Below are 17,524 nucleotides of genomic sequence, written 5' to 3'. Positions count from 1 at the left end.
GTGAGTTTTGTGAGCGGTGCGGAAATTTTAGCGAAATCCCGAACGAAGCGTCGATAGTAGGCGCAAAGTCCAAGGAATCTTTGCACGGCCTTCTTGCCTGTTGGCGCTGGAGTCTTCTTGGGGTCTGGGCGGACGCCTTTTTTACTAACCACGTGGCCTAGAAACTCCACTTCGTCATAGGCGAACCGGCACTTTGACGGATTGAGTGTGAGTCCGGCGGTCTGAATGGCTTGGAGAACAGCTCGAATTCACCGCAAGTGCTCGTCGAAGTCACTTGAAAACAAAAACACTACGACGTCGTCAAGGCAGACGACACAGCTCTGCCGCTTCAACCCTGCCTGTACCGCGCCTATGACACGCTGGAAAGTTGCCGGCGCCGTGCATAGGCCGAAAGGCATCACCTTCAACTCGTACAGGCCAGGCGTGGCGAAAGCTGTCTTCTATTGGTCCCGTTCGTCGACTACGATCTGCCAGTAGCCGCTCTTCAGGTCCATCGATAAAATGTATCGAGAGTGGCGCAGCCGGTCTAGCGCGTCATCGATTCGGGGGAATGGATAGACGTCTTTCTTCGTTACCGCGTTCAGCTTCCGGTAGTCCACGCAGAACCTAAGCGTTCCGTCCTTGTTCTTAACCAGCACGACTTGAGAGGCCCATGGACCCCTTGAAGGCTGGATAACGTCGTCGTTCAGCATTTCTTCCGCTTGCTGTTGGATGACCTCCAATACTTTTATTGGGACTCGATACGGCGATCGGTGCACAGGGAGTGGGTCATCCTCGGTGACGATGCGACGCTTCGCAACGGTGGATTGGCGCACCTTCGACGACGTCGTGAAGCAGTCGTTGTATTCGGCGAGGACGTCACTCAGCTGCCGTCGTTTCGAGCCTGGAATCTTGGGGTCAATGTCATGCTGAGCATGCGGCGTAATGTCTTGCTGAGGTGGCGATGATTCTTTAGCAATCGCGGCAATTTCGGAGGAGTTCTGAAGTTTTTCGACGTGGCCCACAGCGGCACTTGTCGTGAGGTGTTGAGTTTCTTGTCGGAAGTTTGTCACGAGGACCATGGTGCGCCCATCCTGAAGTTTAGACACTACCCTTGCGACGCCTATTCATTCCTCTTTCTAGGAGCAATTGAAGGTTTCCTTCCGGAACAACCTTTCCGCAGGTAGCTGCATCGATCACGACCGGTACGACAACGCTTGATCGCGGCGGCAGGTTCACGTGGTCGGCAGCGGCTCAGACGGCGGCTGACGCTGGGGGGTTTCTCTGAAGGTGGAACAGGCGTCCGCAGCGTCAATCTGTTTTCACCAAGGTCGATGACGGCGCCGTACTCACACAGGAAATCCATGCCGAGAATGACGTCCCTGGCACAGTCTTGTAGAAAGACAAATTTCACAGGGCACGTCTCACCGTGGATTCTTACGCGAGCGGTGCATCTTTCCAGTGGTGTGATGAGATGCCCTCCGGCGTTTCGTATTTGAGGTTCATCCCACGGCGTTGTCAATTTTCGCAGGCGGCTAGAGATTCTCCCACTCAAGGCTGAATAGTCTGCGCCGGTGTCCACGAGTGCCGATACGTCGAGGCCATCAATAACAAACTTTAGGCTGTTAGTGACTGTTGCAGGGGCGTCGGTGCGATTCGGGGCGTCAGGAGAGTGAGGGCGCTCCGGCATTCTTGCAGGCTGTTTGCTTCCGTCGTTTTCAGCAACGTCACCTTCAGGCGTTGCCGCACTAGGTTTTCCCGGCGACGGAGGTGAGATAGGCTCTCTCGGCGGGGTCATTGCGCTGCGGACGTTGAACGTCGTGGCGATGGGGAGCGGGCTTTACGGCAGAAGGACAACACTGGGGAGGGCGAGCGTTGGCGGTACTCCTTGATGTCGCGAGGAAGTTCGTCGTACCTTGGGCGCGAGTCGCTCGGGCGGAACCCGCGCAGCCCCAGCTGTCTGTAGGGGCATCGGTGGTAAATAAGGCCGGCTTCACCGCAGTGAGAGCACAACGGGCGTCAATCGACCGTCCTCTACACGTCGGTCTTTCGTGGCGCTGCTTGTTCTAGGTGGGCATGCGCACGACCTTCCTGGCGTCGGGAAAACTGCGGCGCTGGCGGTTCACATCGGTGTGGTGCCGTGACCTGGTGGTGAGCTTTCGGCGGTCGTCGGGCCATGGCGGCGTAGGTCAGTGTCGGTTCTTCGGGTGCGGCCACGGTGACAGGGGCATCTGGCAGAAACGCTCGTTGAACCTCGTCTCGTACGACCTCGACAATGGAGGTTGAGGCCGGGCGTTCAGCAGTCGGCAGAAGCTTCTTAAGATCCTCCCGGACGATGACGCGTATCATGTCGCGAAGGCCGGGGACGCTAGGGCTGATATCGTAGCCCGATGCAGAAGCAGCTGCGACGCTCAACTGCCGATGGTAGTGGCTGCCTTTTGCGAGGAGGGCACGTTCCATGTTCGTGGCCTCCGTGACAACGTCTTCGACGGTGGAGCGGGGCTGCGAACAAGACCACCGAAGATCTCATCCTTGACACCTCGCATTAGGATCCGCGCCTTCTTTCCGTTGGTGGCTTGAGGGTCGGGGTGAGCGACCAGGCGCAAAACATCCACGACAAAACTGGCAATAGTCTCGTTTCGTCCCTGGGTCCTCATTTGAAGAAGGTCCTCGGCCTTCTCCCGTCGATATTGGTTGGCGAATGTCCGTCTCAGCGCATCCTTGTAGGCGGTCAACGAGATCAAGGAAGTCTCGCGATTTTTGATCCAGTACCTGGCCGTCCCTTCGAGCGCAAAGTAAAGACTCTGCAGGTGCTGTTCTTCCGTCCATCGGTTTTGCTGGGCCACTCGCTCGTACTGCTGTAGCCAGTCGTCGATGTCTTCATAAGGTTCAAAGTGGAAGGGCGCGGGCGTACGGGCAGCGACGGGTAGGACAACAACGGGTAGAGTGGTCATCATCGCGGTTTTTTTCTTTGGTTTCTGCGGCAGGGGTCCGAGTTCCGGGGGTAGGCGTTGGTTACGGCGACTTGAGTGGGCCTTGGTCTGGTCTTCTGCGAAGGGTAGACTCCCGGAGCTGAGCATGTCACTTGGCTGGCGTTTTTTCGGAGGGGTACGATCCACGCACATAGAATGGAAATACCCCACACCTCCACCAAAATGTAACGGATGACAAGTGATGAGGCGATAATAACTAAATGTTATTGGGGCGAACTTGTGCCAAAAATAAAAATGGAACGGAATACAGCAGAGCCTCGCTGGCTTCGAAGTCGTCGTGACAGCAGAGTCGAACGCTGGGGCGAAACTGGCTCAGATCGCCTTGCGGAATCCCTTGTACCCTCGCGGGTTTCTGGATCGTTTGGCGTAGAACTTTCGGTACATAAAACATTCTGAACTCGACCAGACCAGAATGTTCTCAAATTCACTAGAAGGCGAAGTTGAAAGAATAAATAAATGACAGTCCCCTAAATGGAATCGACCCTACGCCTTCCGGGAGCAGCCCCAGTTGAAATATATCAACTTGGTATATATCAATATTTATCAATATATATCAACTGGGGCTGCTCGCGGAAGGCGTAGGTATATATATATATAAATATATATATATATATATATATATATATATATATATATATATTTACAGAAATATTTGCCCTTAAAGGATTTGGTCGAGGAGGTTGCCAAAAAAGTGAGCTTGAAACGTTTCGGGCCTGGTAGGCTCTTCGTCAGTCAAAGTAAGAACACTTCGTTCTCCTTTTGCTTTCAATCAAAAAAAAAAAAAAAAAAAAACGGCCGGAAAAAAGAAGTTAATTCGAAAAATGCTTACCGTTTAGCGGGTATCTACTCAACTAAATTCTCGCTTAAAAGTTTAATATATCCCGATACCAAAGCAGCAAATGCTATGGAAATAATTAGATATAAAATTATTACAGCCATTCTTATCATAAAACCACTTTTTGGGACATGTGGTTGGACATAAGCCAACTATACCTGGTGTCATGTGAAGCCAATGAGAGGCCCAATGTTAAGCGTTTGCTCGTGTCGCATTAAACTATGAAGCGAGAAAACAAAAACAGTGCGGCACCGATTAGAAGATCTCAAATAAATGTCCATAAAAAAAAACAGCAATGATCCTTTCGAACTGTTAAGGCCCTTCGGTTCTAAATTATTAAATTTATAAATAAATTGAGATTCTTTATTTTTTCGACCTCTGGTGGTCCGACAGCCCCCCTGGAGTATTATAAAATTAAAATCAGAAAGTCCGTTATGTCCTGCGGAGTTTAAGTGACGAGAAACTGGTCCGCGACGTGTTTACGTGTATGACTTTTATGTAGATTCATGCGTTTTCTTATGCTTGTTTTAGTTTCTCCTATGTATTGAATTTGGCATTTTTCAGATTGAATCAAATAAATAACATTTTCCGAATTACAGTCAAAGGTACCATTTATTTTGCAGTTAAAGTTATTTGCTGTGCTACGAATAGAGTTAGCTATAATTTTGTCCCCACATAAAGTGCATTGGTTATGATTGCACTTGATGCAATTAATAGGGACCAGGCTACGTCCGATGGAGTTTCGGGACTTTTTAAAGAAATCTAATAAATTACGTGGTCTCTTAAACGCTATACCAGGGGGACCACGTAATTTATTAGATTTCTTTAAACAGTCCCGAAACTCCATCTGACGTAGCCTGGTCCCTATTGGTTGCATCAAGTGCAATCATAACCAATGCAGTTTATATGGGGACATAATTATAGCTAACTCTATTCGTAGCACAGCAAATAACTTTAACTGGAAAATAAATGGTACCTTTGACTGTAACTCGGAAAATGTTATTTATTTGATTCAATGTAAAAAGTGCCATATTGAATACATAGGAGAAACTAAAACAAGCATAAGAAAACGCATGAATTTATATAAAAGTCATATACGTAAACACGTTGCCGGACCAGTTTCTCGTCACTTAAACTCCGCAGGACATAACGAACTTTCTGATTTTAACCTTATTAAACTCCAGGGGGGCTTTCGGACCACCGGAGGTCGAAAAAATAAAGAATCTCAATTTATTTATAAATTTAATACTTTAGAACCGAAGGGCCTTAACAGTTTGAAAGGATCATTGCCGTCTTTTTTTATGGACCGTTAATTGAGATCTTCTAATCGATGCCGCACTGTTTATTTTTTTTTGTTTTTTTGTTTTTTTTCTCGCTTTATCGTTTAATGCGACACGAGCAAACGCTTAACATTGGGCCTCTCATTGGCTTCACATGACACCAGGTATAGTTGGCTTATGTCCAACCACATGTCCCAAAAACTGGTTTTATGATAAGAATGGCAGTAATATTTTTATATTTAATTATTTTCATAGTATTTGCTGCTTTGGTATCGGTATATATTAAACTTTTAAGCGAGCATTTAATTGAGTAGATACCCGCAAAACGGTAAGCATTTTTCGAATTAACTTCTTTTTTCCGGCCGTTTTTTCTTTGATTGAAAGCAAAAGGAGAACGAAGTGTTCTTACTTTGACTGACGAAGAGCCTACCAGGCCCGAAACGTTTCAAGCTCACTTTTTTGGCAACCTCCTCGACCAACTCTTTTAAGGGCAAATATTTCTGTGAACATATTTCTCTCGAGTGCCGTCTTTTGTTCTCAGGTGCTGTTCTATATATATATATATATATATATATATATATATATATATATATATATATATATATATATATATATATATATATATATATATATATATATATATATATATAGTATATATATATATATATATATATATATATGTGTGTGTGTGTGTGTGTGTGTGTTTGTGTGTGTGTGTGCGTGCGTGTGTGTGTGTGTGTGTGTGTGTGCGCGCGTGTGTGTGTGTGTGTGTGTGTGTGTGTGTGTGTGTGTGTGTTTCATCTCAAATCGTGCGGGCAAAAAAGGTCCAATTTATAATTTCGCTGAAAAAGAGATATGCTATGGCGGCGTCACTGAAAACGCAATAACCACAGAGCGCAAGTTCGTCGGATTTTTGGTTCTCGACTAAGGAATTTTAAAAGGCCGCGGCGGGATGCAGTGTTTTTCACATCCATCGTGGCTCGGATGTTTCGCTCGATCTCCCGCCGTGAATTTTCAGTCCACATTATATTAACTTCTTGCAGCACTCTGTGAGCACAGGTAAAAAGCTCTAATACCATAAAATAATTTTAGGTGTTTTGCTTTTTTTTTTTCTGTAAAAATGTCAAAAACGCCCCCTCGGTTAATTGTTAACGAAAATCGACAATTAAACGCTGGCAATTTACTTAAGTTATGTCTATACTTTTTATGGACATGGAGAGCCCGAAACACGCTCTTAATATACAGTATGAAATCGCATTAGCTGTATAAAATTTCCTTTGTGGTACGTTTACGTTAATGTTATGCGAAAACCAAAAGGTACCATTTTTGAAATACTTTTTTTAAAAAACATTATTTTATTTTTCTATTTTTTCTTAAAATGTAGATATGATTGTTGTCTACTCGAAAAGCAAGTCGACAAATTGTGTATTTTGTTTGTATGTTCTATACTTAAGCCTCAATATCGGAAAAAGACGTCTTCGTTTTGCAAGACCTAAGACCCGTGCGTTTCTATGAATTTTGAAAACGTTTTCTTCAATATTTGTCTATGTTTTGTAATCAGTTATAAACGCATTTGGTGGTATCGAATAGTTATTTACTTTTTGATAAGATCGGGAAACCACGAGAAACATATCTAATCAAAGTAGCAGGGTGACTAGACCTTCAATATCAAAGAGGCACAGACGTTGTATTGTTTCGATTTATAAAACTTTCACTGTAAGATAGCATGCCTAGCTATTAGCTGCCATATTACTGAGACATAGAATGTCACCACATAATCGATATATTTTATACAATTCTTTCCGAAACCAAACGCTGGGGTTTGTTCATTGCGCATCACACAGATCACCAGAGAATGGCCCTTTCACTTCCGTAATACACAAAAGTGAACACACAGAAACGGTCCCAAACACACGGAGAGATTCTCACGAGAGGGTTAGGAATAACAGTAGATAAATAAGGATACTATTACCCAACTCTGATGCTAACAAAAATTGCAAAACGATATGTTCACTCCTAGTGGAAAGTCAGACAAAGATGTCGACGACAGGTAAAGGTAAAAGAAAAAACTCAAAATTTTAATCAAGACGAAAAAACTCAGCCGCACACGGCAAGAACAAAAACCAACTCCACCGGGCATTCCCTAAACGGGACACAACCAAACTCGTGCGAACACGCGCTCTACAGCACCGTCAGGCCGCTATGCCATGACGAAATATACCCAGCAACTAAACAATGCTAAAAAGCAGTTAGTAAGAAAGCGTGAAAGAAAAACAAAAAACGTTCAGCAAAACCGCAATCGAGAAACAAAGTTCAGCGGGGCGAAGAAATACGCACGAAAATAAAACAAAAGTCTTAACTGACCGACGCGGACTCCTGTCCCACGACACTGAAGCCTGGCAGGATGACGGAGTCCGGAGGTTGCACGAATCGATTCTTCACTCTGTTCCGCACTGCCGCGACTCTACGGAACAGTAATGGGCGGAAGAAAGTGAAGGATAGATTCGAGCAGCGATGAGCGAGAAGGTAAATGAGACGTAACATGCGTCGAGCTTCATACCGGAAGAGGAGCTTTCGAGCTAGTTACAGTAGTTACACAAACTTTCTCTTTCCCCTTCCCTTTTTCAAAAGAGCGTCAGCGGGCGCTAACTTTTCATCTCGGGAGAAGACCACTCTTTGCAAACGGTTATAGTTGATAAGGAGGCTGACTTCGACCCGACTAGTCTTCGTGCAGAATAAACACAAGTATATTCACCAGCACGCTCGTTTGTAATGTTAGTCTCTGGGCTTTGCTGTTTCCAAAAGAAATAACTTTTAGGTGCTATCGGATCTCCGCGGAGAGAGATAGAGCATGGCCGTTTTAAGGATCGGGCGCTGGAAGCTTGGGCAAATCCGAGGTATCGTTTCACGCGTGCACGGATGGCTGGTTTCAAAACTTCCCCACATCCCTAACGAAACCGGTCCATCTTCGTGTGTACATCTGCGGGATTTTTGCCATTCGCCCCCGGTTTTAGCGCGCACGCGGCGTTGTTTGGCCAGCAAAGCTGGTGTTGACCGTCGATATCGCAAGGCCGTGGTGTCCTCATCTTCCCAGGCAACAGTTCCTTGGCTTTCGACTGACTGAGAGGTGCACTGCGAGGTGCACGTCACGAGTGACTCGCGAAACCTAGCAAGGTTGGCAGAGATTGTCGACCATTTCCTGCTTGCGACCCGCCAGCATGTATCGGCAAACAGACGTCGGGCATGTGTGCGAGGGTCAGTACACGAGACCTCTCTTGCCGAGACGACGCAAGCGGCCACGACCGGTCGACCGCTCTTTTCGGATTCGCATATTTCATCAAACCTAAAATGTTACTCTGGGCCAAAACAGCTCGTTTTCAAGTGACTGCATTTCGTGTATGAAATGAAAATTGGTAGCGTGACATTGTGGTGTTGCAAGCGCGAGATGCTCGGACTTTTTACGTCGCGGTGGAGGAACGCTATTCTAAAACTTCCTATTGTAGCATGCGCTAATGCAAGTGCTAAATTTAGCGCCAGCTTGCGCTAAAATTGCGTACGTTGTGTTAAAACTCCCTAATACGAGGGGTGATCAGAAAGTTTTGCAACTCGACTATAACCAAAAGTTTGACAGTGATGTCTCTATAACCGTTGGTTAGCTAATCTCTCTAGACAAACATGCTCGTAGTATCAAGACTTCCGGTTCCGCTTTGGGTCTGCACCAGTCACTTAGACATGGCTTCCTTCCCCGATTTCACGCTTGAGTACGGGAGCGTGATAAAGCTTTAGGGCAAGGAAGGAAATTCCGCCAAGAAAATTCACACCAAAATCGTGAATGTGTATGGCGATAAATACCCTCCATATGCTAAGTAACTTGGTGGTTAAACGAGTTTAAACGCGGTCTAGTGGACGTGCAAGACGACCCAAAGTCAGCGCGGTCTAGCACTTCAACCGATTTGAATTATTCAGCCCGAGCTGAGAGCCTCATCAAGAAGAATCACCGAATAAAGGGGTCCGAAGTTGCTACAGAATTAAACATTTAGTATGGCAGTGCTTTCACAATCATCCATGACGTGTTGGTTAGGCCGAAGGTCTCAGCACGATGGGTGCCACGGAACACAGGATCAACAGTATCGCTTCCGTTCGTCAAAGGAGCTTTTGAACATCACTGAAAGCGACCCAGAATATTTTATCGCCCGCCTTGTGACTGGGGCCGAGACGTGGCTTTACCATTGGGTCCCCGAAACGAAACAGTCTATGCATTAGAGGCATTCAATGACTTCCCCCCCCCTCTTCCGAAAAACTTTTAAGACGCAACGCTCACGGAAGAAAGTGATGGTGACCGCAGGGCAATAACAGGCGAATATTATTCTAACGTTCTCCGAAAACTGCGTGAGGCCATAACGGAAAAGCGAAGAGGATTGATGACAAGAGGCGTCCACCTCCAGCATGACAACACCCCCGTTCACAAGTCTCGTGTTGCCCAGGCTGTCATACGAAATTGTACTTCCGAAGAGCTTGACCACTCACCCTACAGTCCTGATCTGGCCCCTAGTAACTTTTTTATTTCCGAGTTTAAAAAACAACTAAAAGGAAGAAGGTTCGATGAGTTGATCGCAGTGCGAACTGCCACAGAGCAGTGGCTTGACGAAAACAAAGGAATTTTTTTTGTGTGTGTGAGGGTATAAAAGCCTTCAAGGTAAATGAGAGAAGTGCATTAGTGTGAGAGAGGATTATGTGAACAAAAAATATTTTTTTTACAAAGCCCTAGTAGCTTTTGCTATATGTGAGTTGCAAACCTTTCTGATTGCCCGTGCTATTCGATTCAATCAATATTCTCACTCCCCAATCAGACTGCGTTCTTCAGATACGTTTGTTCTGTAGAACCAAAAAAATCAAGCCATCTTGTTGGTCCTGCCAACAGTGTAGGATATTTGTATATATAATTGAAGACACTGCGCGCGTCGTAGCACCAAGACAAAGCCCTATCGTCGCCTTGATTGAAATTGACGCCACCCGATTATCTTCGATGTGAGGCTAATTGTAGCCTGTCGCGGATCCCGTTTCCCATGCTTCACTATGGGAAACACGATAGCTTTTAAATATTTTCTAAGTGCGCCACGTCATGTAAAACATGGCACTCTTGATATGCGTGTAGCGTATACAGAGCCTCCTCACTAAAATTAGTTTCGTACCTCAACATCGCGAAAAATAGTTTTTGAACGATTTGAAGCTGATATGTCTGTGGCGCGGCGCTTGCGTCGCAGTAAAAGAATGCGCGCCTAGCAAAACGCGCACGTGCAGAGGTGTCAGTGCAGCCACATGTTTGTTTCCCCAATCCCGCCTGGCTCATCTGGTTGATCCCGTCACCGCGTGTGCAGTGCTACGTGCCCTCACCTATATACACTCTGCACCAACGAAAGTTTTTTTTAATATTCTTAAAAAATGAGATTGTCAACAAAAATATTATTTTTTTCCGGAAAATATTGCCAGCAACCTTGGAAGTTTAGTATCGAAAAAAAAAGAGATTAAACGCCATGCACTAGGATGCCACAGCAGGGTTGCCAACCAATTTGTTCAAGGAGATCTCGGATGGTCATCTTTCGAGGCGCGTGAAGCCAGCAGCAAACTTGAATATTATGCCCGATTTCGACATATGAATGGAAACCGTTGGGCGAGGAGGATTTTCGTTTACCTTCATCTGAAAAAAATCGTTTACAACTCCCTGTAACGCCGAAATAGAGCGCAGTTCTCAAGGAGGAGGAGGGGAAGCTATGGAAAGGGGGCTATGCCTCTCATCCTCTCCTGCTCGGCTCCTATTTCGAGGGAAATTGTCCGCTTGATTTAGCGGGAAAAATTCCCCGCTAAATTTAGCGAGGAAATTTACCCATCATGCACCGCGCAGTTAAGCCGACGGCGGCGCCGACGCCGACGCCGCTCAAGCCGGATAATTTAACTAAAATTTTCGAATGACCGTTTCTAATTAGCCATAGTAAACTAATGGCTCGAATGAGAAAGTTCCTAAGCATCAACAAAAAACACTAAATCAACGATTTTAAAAATATAAAAGGCAAGGGCAGCATTCTACAGCGTTCTAAAGAAACGCTCGATTTGGAAGCGTTTTCTAGTGCCTTTCAATCTCGCTCCCGGGTGGCCGTGGCGCGAAGCCACCGCCTCGCCTCCCCCGTAGAATAGAGGGAAGTATGAGGCACGTGTGTTCAGCGTCTCGGCCACCGAGAAGCAGGACTGCTAAAGCAAATGTGCGCTCCGGAAAAAAAAAAAAAAAGAAAAAACGCGCGTCAAAATTGTCAGCAATGTCGTCTGTCTTTCATTTTTTTTCCTTTGTCTTTGTCTTGTTCCGCTGTTTCAATCCAAGAAGCTCAGCAACCAACTAGCCCAATCATACCTTTTATCGCGTCAAAATTAAACGTTGTTGTTTTGTTTCCTAACGCCCGAACATGCTATTCTTTTTTTTATATCCTAATAAACTGAGTAGATTCTGGGGTTTCCGATGATGCTTAGCAAGTTTCTAATGGGAATAATGCGTTTATTGTCCTTAGTTATCAATTTGACTAGTAAACTATAGCTAAATATTTACCTAATTTGTTCGTTTTCTTGCATTTGTAAACAACCACCGTGGCTGGCAGTTTACTTCAGGAAAGAGTTTACATTTTTCTCAACTCTTAAGGGGCGCTGAAGTCGATACTGAGACCGTCATTTTTGCGGTGACAAATCAATCTAGACGCTCTAAGCATCCCAAGAAACCCGAAATCACAATCGTACGTAGCTTGTTTCCTCGTTAGAAGTAGGTTCAAAGATCGCCACACGCCCTTTTTGCGAAGACCTTTCTTCCGAGTGAATTAAGTGGTTCACGAAAGGCGCTTGTTGTCGAGTTGCAAGCGATGGCTTCGCCCGCGGGGGAAAAGAGGAGTCTTATTAGAATGTGTACCTATCAGAATATCTTCGAAACAAGTTATAATAAAATCAGTCGGAATCCGCGTATGGTACGGTTTTCATTGGTCCACACAATGTAGTCCGCGAGAAAAAAAGTGTTCACATGTTTTCCTATTGCCCTGAGATGAATAGGTGGTTTTGTAATATAGGAATGGGTATATGTGGGAACTTACACATTTTAAACAATGTAAGATCAAAAACGACCTTTTTCAAAATGATTTCAGTGCCCCTTTAACAGGCTGACAAAAGTCAGGAGTCAAAAACACATACCTATTTGTTTAAGACATTCTACTCTGCTCACTGATTTCAAACGGCGTGCCTACAGCGCAAACTCCTTTCCAAGTGCTAGGAAGAGCCATTGTCGAGGAAATGCGTGCGCATCTGGCTGCTCATCCTGCCGGCGTACACCGTGGGGGAGGGCTCCCGGCGACGCACAGAGGCACCGAATCGCCCAAGACAGACGAGACGGACGTCTGCGCTGTTTCGACGGGTTTTCACGACAGTAGTTGGCGGCCTTACCGTCTTGCGATCCAAAGAGGAAAACACCGAGGCGGTGCGCCTCCAGCCGTTCCAACTACGCAAAAGGTATCGGGGCCCAAGCCATTTGATTTTAGCCAGTTAAATGTATTCCCCATACCCAGTTTCAGCTTAAATTCATACACAGCCTAGGCTAAGACCAAATTGCACCAATCAAACAGATTCAAAAGGCCACGTCAGTGGGCCTTTCTTGATGAATGGTTTTAGCGATGTTAGAACACGTACATCTAAAAACTGAACACCATGATTGTGTTGTTTTGGCGCTGTCTGGTTAGTTCCATCAGCTCGTAGCGTGCCATACGATTACATTATTAAGTGGAAGTGACACTCTCAGAAGAATAATTCTAACGGAGAATTCGGGTGGTCAATCGCCGGCGAGATCGAGTTGGGAACATTGGCTGCCAGAAACGCGCCGGCGGCACATCACGTGACCTTCGCCACCCGAACATGAAACGCCAGACGGTGGCAGTTGACTTTGCTGCTTTCCCGCAACACACCGCTGAGGCTTTCGCCGCGGTCCCGCCACCCATGTCCCTCGGGTTCTCCACTTCCCTCGTGGTATTCTCCCAACGGCTTGGATTGACTCGAGTATTGGCTGCAGAAGTGACATCAGATCAGTGTAGTTGTCTCGCTCATCTTTTTTCACTGACCTCAACTTCCATTTAAAGGGTAGCAACACAGTTTGGCGCCCTCTCGCCTGGCCGTTTGGAGCTCGGGCGTAAAAACTCCCGGAAGGTTGCAGGTGCTTGACAGACAACAACCACCGGAAAGGTGCGCGCCTGCCGGAAACTTACCGCGCAAGCACAACTGCCGGTGCTTCGTCAACATCATGCAGTTGCCCACGATTTACAACCTGAATTCGCCGTTAGGTGACTACATTTCGGCAGTATCATCGGTTTCATTATTTTCGCAGTGCTCGTATCAGTCGCAAGATTTAACCTTTGAACACAATGTATACGATGACTCATATTTCGTGTCATCCAATAATTTAAGCGAAGTGGAGAGCTAGTCGACATAAACACGGGCACAAAACTCCGAACCAAAAATGCACGGTCACGGCGCGTGCCCCGCACTTGCTTGGGTCAGCCGGTGACAACGTGCGTATCGATTTACGACGAGCATCGTGACGAAGCACTTTTGGTGCGGATTGATTGGCTCCATCGGATCGGAGCGTCGGTGCGAAAAGGGGTATATATCTAGAAAAGTTCGCTTTCAAATATTACGACGCTCGCGGTGACTCCGCGTAGTTACTCCATCGACGAGACACCCCGACTAATTATTAGATACATTTTTTTCTAGAATAATAGCTTCCGATTTGGCGTAATTATACGGCAAGAAAGTGAATGCCGAGAGCAAGTCGTCCGGTTCTTGCGCAGGAGTTGCGGTGACGTCAGAACGAGACCGAGATCTGATTGGCTTTGATTGAAGGGATAGTGGGTGGACCTCAATGCTAGATGCCTTCGGGTTTACCCACCAGTTTTGTTCGATCAGCGAATAAGAGCTCGGCGTTCTGACATCATTGAAACCCCTGAGTAAGTAGCAGACGACACTTGCACTCTGCATAGGAATCTTGAAAGAAGCACTCGATTTCAGCTGAATTCAAACTCACGCGTAATCGTAGCAGTGATTGGTGACTTTAGACATCACGGTGCCGTCGAAGGCTGTGTGATCATAGAGAAGTGCCGACCCTCCGTCTTCCCCGACAATCACCTGGATCGAGAAACCAGGAAAAAAAACTTTCTGAGCATTGTTTCACGGAGCATTGTTTTGCTATGCGTCGTCAGTTGCATTGTCATTTTTGAATGTGAATATTAAACAAGAAGTAATGAGAATGGTATATTCCTGCGTTAACCTCAAGCTTAAATCTTAGAAGAACGGAGGGGCGCAGTTATGATGCATGCCCCTGACTCTGTCCTCATTTTTTTAAGATGTCCCGTATTTTGGTGACCGAGAGTGTGAATGATAACGCGCGTATTAACGCCCGGCTTCCAGGACGCGTTCATTGCCTTCCGTCATGCTTCGACGTCGTGCGAGCTCGGTGCGCACGAGATGCCGAAGCGTCGCCGAAGGTAAGGCTCGCTCTTCATGGGGGTTGCACGACTTAAGCTCCTTCCTGCCGTTCTTACCTTGTCAGGGACTCTAGTAAGTCTGAAGTTGCCGTAGATAATGTGTAGCAAATTTAGGAAGGCGTCTAGGCACGTCATCTAGGAAATATAATATTTTTATATGGAAGAGCAAATTATTTATGCAGTTCAAGATACGTTTCCTGATTTCTTCCCTAATTTACCTAGCGGTTCAGTGTTCACTGTTAATGTAAGATACATTCCTTAATTCAGCTTCCTCCGCCGCTTATTGAGACACGTAAAAGTGGTAGGTTCCTTGCTTGGCATTCGCCAACAGAAATTGCTCTTACATTTATGTGAAGTGCCAAACTAATATAACTACCCAGAGACCGGAGCACAGTAGACACGGTTAAGGCAAGCAGTTTCGTTGAGTAACGATTGCCAAACGTAAAAGGGCTCTTGTCGGTACTATCGCGGTCACACCTGGCTTTAACAACTGTCACGTGGTGGTGTGGCCTCTACCTGGAGGGTCGAGGCCACCGCCCCGCCCACGCACGGCGCACTCCCAACCCCGCGCATGCGCGGTGCTGGAAATACCAGGCGGCCACCGGTCACGTGCTCTACCCAGTTGTGTGCACCGTGATAGTGCTTAGCGCCGATGAATATCCCCATGCATTCGAGCGAAGTAGCGGGCGATTCAAGATGGTCTGTTTCTACGGAAGACTACCCGTTGTCCTGCTTACCTGAACCGGCTTGTCCCACCATCGATTGGCTCCATATTCGGCGTTCGGACCGCCCTTGTATACCTGCCGGGGCCAGGCCACTTCGTAGGGATCCGCGTCTTCCAACCCGCCGTCCAGGCACACCACGAGGGCAGCCTTCTTGATTGCTTCCAGAAACGCCGCGTTCTGGGAATCTGCGTCTCACAATGATTGAATTGTGCCATTCTGTGTTCTATAAACTTGGTTCCGCTTTGCGAATTACTTTTTTTCTCAATTTTTTTTATTTATAATCAGAAGTTTTTGTCGTTATTTTTCTCTCTCAGATTTTGCAGTCCTAAATTGTACGGCACTTATGACGTTGTGATTCCCTGGACAAGTTCATTTGTTTTTACTTACACCCGTTTTCACCTCAAGAAAAAAGTATGTTTTGCTTATTGTTCATACACCGCGCGAAGGAGTTCATACAAGTTTTGTTCGTCGGAGGAAGAAGCGATGCTTTTTGGCGTTTGAAACGTGCACGTCCTGATAAGCTAACACCCCCCCCCCCCCCCCCCCATATCTAATCTTAAACTCACCTGCATATATCTTTATTTTCTAAGTAAAGGGGGGAATTAGTAGTGCTCCGCGAGAAGCCGGACTTTTTTTTACTGCGGTTCTTGATGTGAAAACGAGTGTAGTATTCTCACACGTCGGTCTGCAACGGCCACGTACCAAACATCTTATACTTTGTTTTACCTGTAAGAAAACATTGAAAAGGAAACCACATTTTTTTACAGACTAAAAAAGTTACAAATTACACGCTATAAATATTTCGCTACACATTTCTTGTTTTATCTTGAAATTATTTACAGGGTTAAACTTAATTTCGTTTAAAGCTTTCAAACGACTCCGCCATAAACCTCCACTACACATCCACGCAGAGGGCATCGTTCTCCTTGCCTACCTCTCCTTTCCTTACCTCGCCTTAGCGCATATTAGCGCTCCTCCTTTCTTCTTTTCTCTCTCGAGCGTGATTTCGCAGTGCGGAAGAGAGGGAAGCAGAATTCGAGAACGCTGCCGTTGCATTAAGATGGGAATTTGGGCCAGTTGCTTCGCCGAAAAAAACAAGGACAAGAAGAGACGTAAAAAAAGGCGCTGTTTACGTCTCTTCTTGCCCTTGTTTTTTCGGCGCTTATCTTCGCCGCTGCCGTTGCCTTACCTTGGCACCTTTAGCACGCGCGTTTGAAAGCTGCAAACTAGAACGCGTCTAGCGCTGTAAGTAATTTTACAACAAAAAACAAATTCTAGAGCCCATACACTTCACATGAAGATGAGGACCAGCGAAGCTGTTATCTTTACGACAGCTATATGACATCTACACGGTATACATAGGATTGCAATGAAGACACGTCCACGACTTTGTTGTTTAATTGTCTTTATTCAATTCTTAGTGACTAAAGTTATCATTGCGTTATGGTCACTTATGGGCAAGTTCTAAACCCGAATTACCGAAGCGCACCTCAAGGACAGTTTTTTTTTTTTTTGCAATTGTGCTCAAATATTTTTGTCAGCATCGCGGAAACGAAAGAAAAGTAGGTTAGATCGGCCCGTTCTGCCCTCAGCCTCGTCACAGCACACTCTCTGCTGAGATAAGTCGGTGACCGTACATGATAACAAGGGATCAGGACCTCAATATCTAATAATGCCAAGGAAGGCTGACTCACGCGGGCTTCCCCCTCTTTTTCTTTTTTCTACTTCTCCTGCCCAATCGGAACGAAGGTGAGTCGTTTAGACGGGAGTAGCTTTGTTAACATTCACAGAGCCATTTTTTTCCAAATCCTAGCACATAACAACTTCGCTGTAAATTTTTTTTTTTTTTTTGCAAAGCATTTATTTACGCGACAGCTTGACTTTTAGAAATGGGCGTAGAACGGTCAGGAAAGGAGAGATAATCTGTATAGGTAACAACTTAAGCCTGCAAAATATATTTGTTTTCTATCATTCGTAATTTTCCGAGGCTGTTTAACGAGATGTTTCTTTTGTCAGTGTCCATTTGAGTACAGACACAGCCAGCGACACGAGCTGATTGGATCAATCACACACCGTCAAAAGCGCACCCTCGTGGTGTTCCTCATGTTTCTGTGTCGTGTTCTCTGGTTGCTGAACCAACCATAAACGGAAAAGA

General features: G+C 46.0%; 1 protein-coding gene across 1 annotated transcript in view; it reads right to left on the bottom strand.

Annotated features, from left to right (window-relative positions):
* Nucleotides 1-16,078, bottom strand: part of LOC8043923 (choline O-acetyltransferase-like) — a 63,425-nt gene extending 47,347 nt beyond the window's left edge. Inside the window, exons 1-3 of the mRNA XM_040214690.2 lie at nt 16,072-16,078; nt 15,382-15,554; nt 14,185-14,285 (exon numbers count right to left, since the gene is read on the bottom strand). Of these exons, the coding sequence (XP_040070624.2) occupies nt 14,185-14,285; nt 15,382-15,554; nt 16,072-16,078 (281 nt within the window). The remainder of the gene's footprint in view (nt 1-14,184; nt 14,286-15,381; nt 15,555-16,071) is intronic.
* Between the last annotated feature and the right edge of the window lie 1,446 nt (nt 16,079-17,524).

The sequence above is a fragment of the Ixodes scapularis genome, unplaced genomic scaffold (genome assembly GCF_016920785.2).
Source record: "Ixodes scapularis isolate PalLabHiFi unplaced genomic scaffold, ASM1692078v2 PGA_scaffold4__175_contigs__length_147842914, whole genome shotgun sequence".
In the NCBI taxonomy this organism is placed as follows: Eukaryota; Metazoa; Arthropoda; class Arachnida; order Ixodida; family Ixodidae; genus Ixodes; species Ixodes scapularis.
The sequence above is the reverse complement of the archived record's forward strand: the minus strand, read 5'-3'. Positions and strand labels throughout refer to the sequence as shown.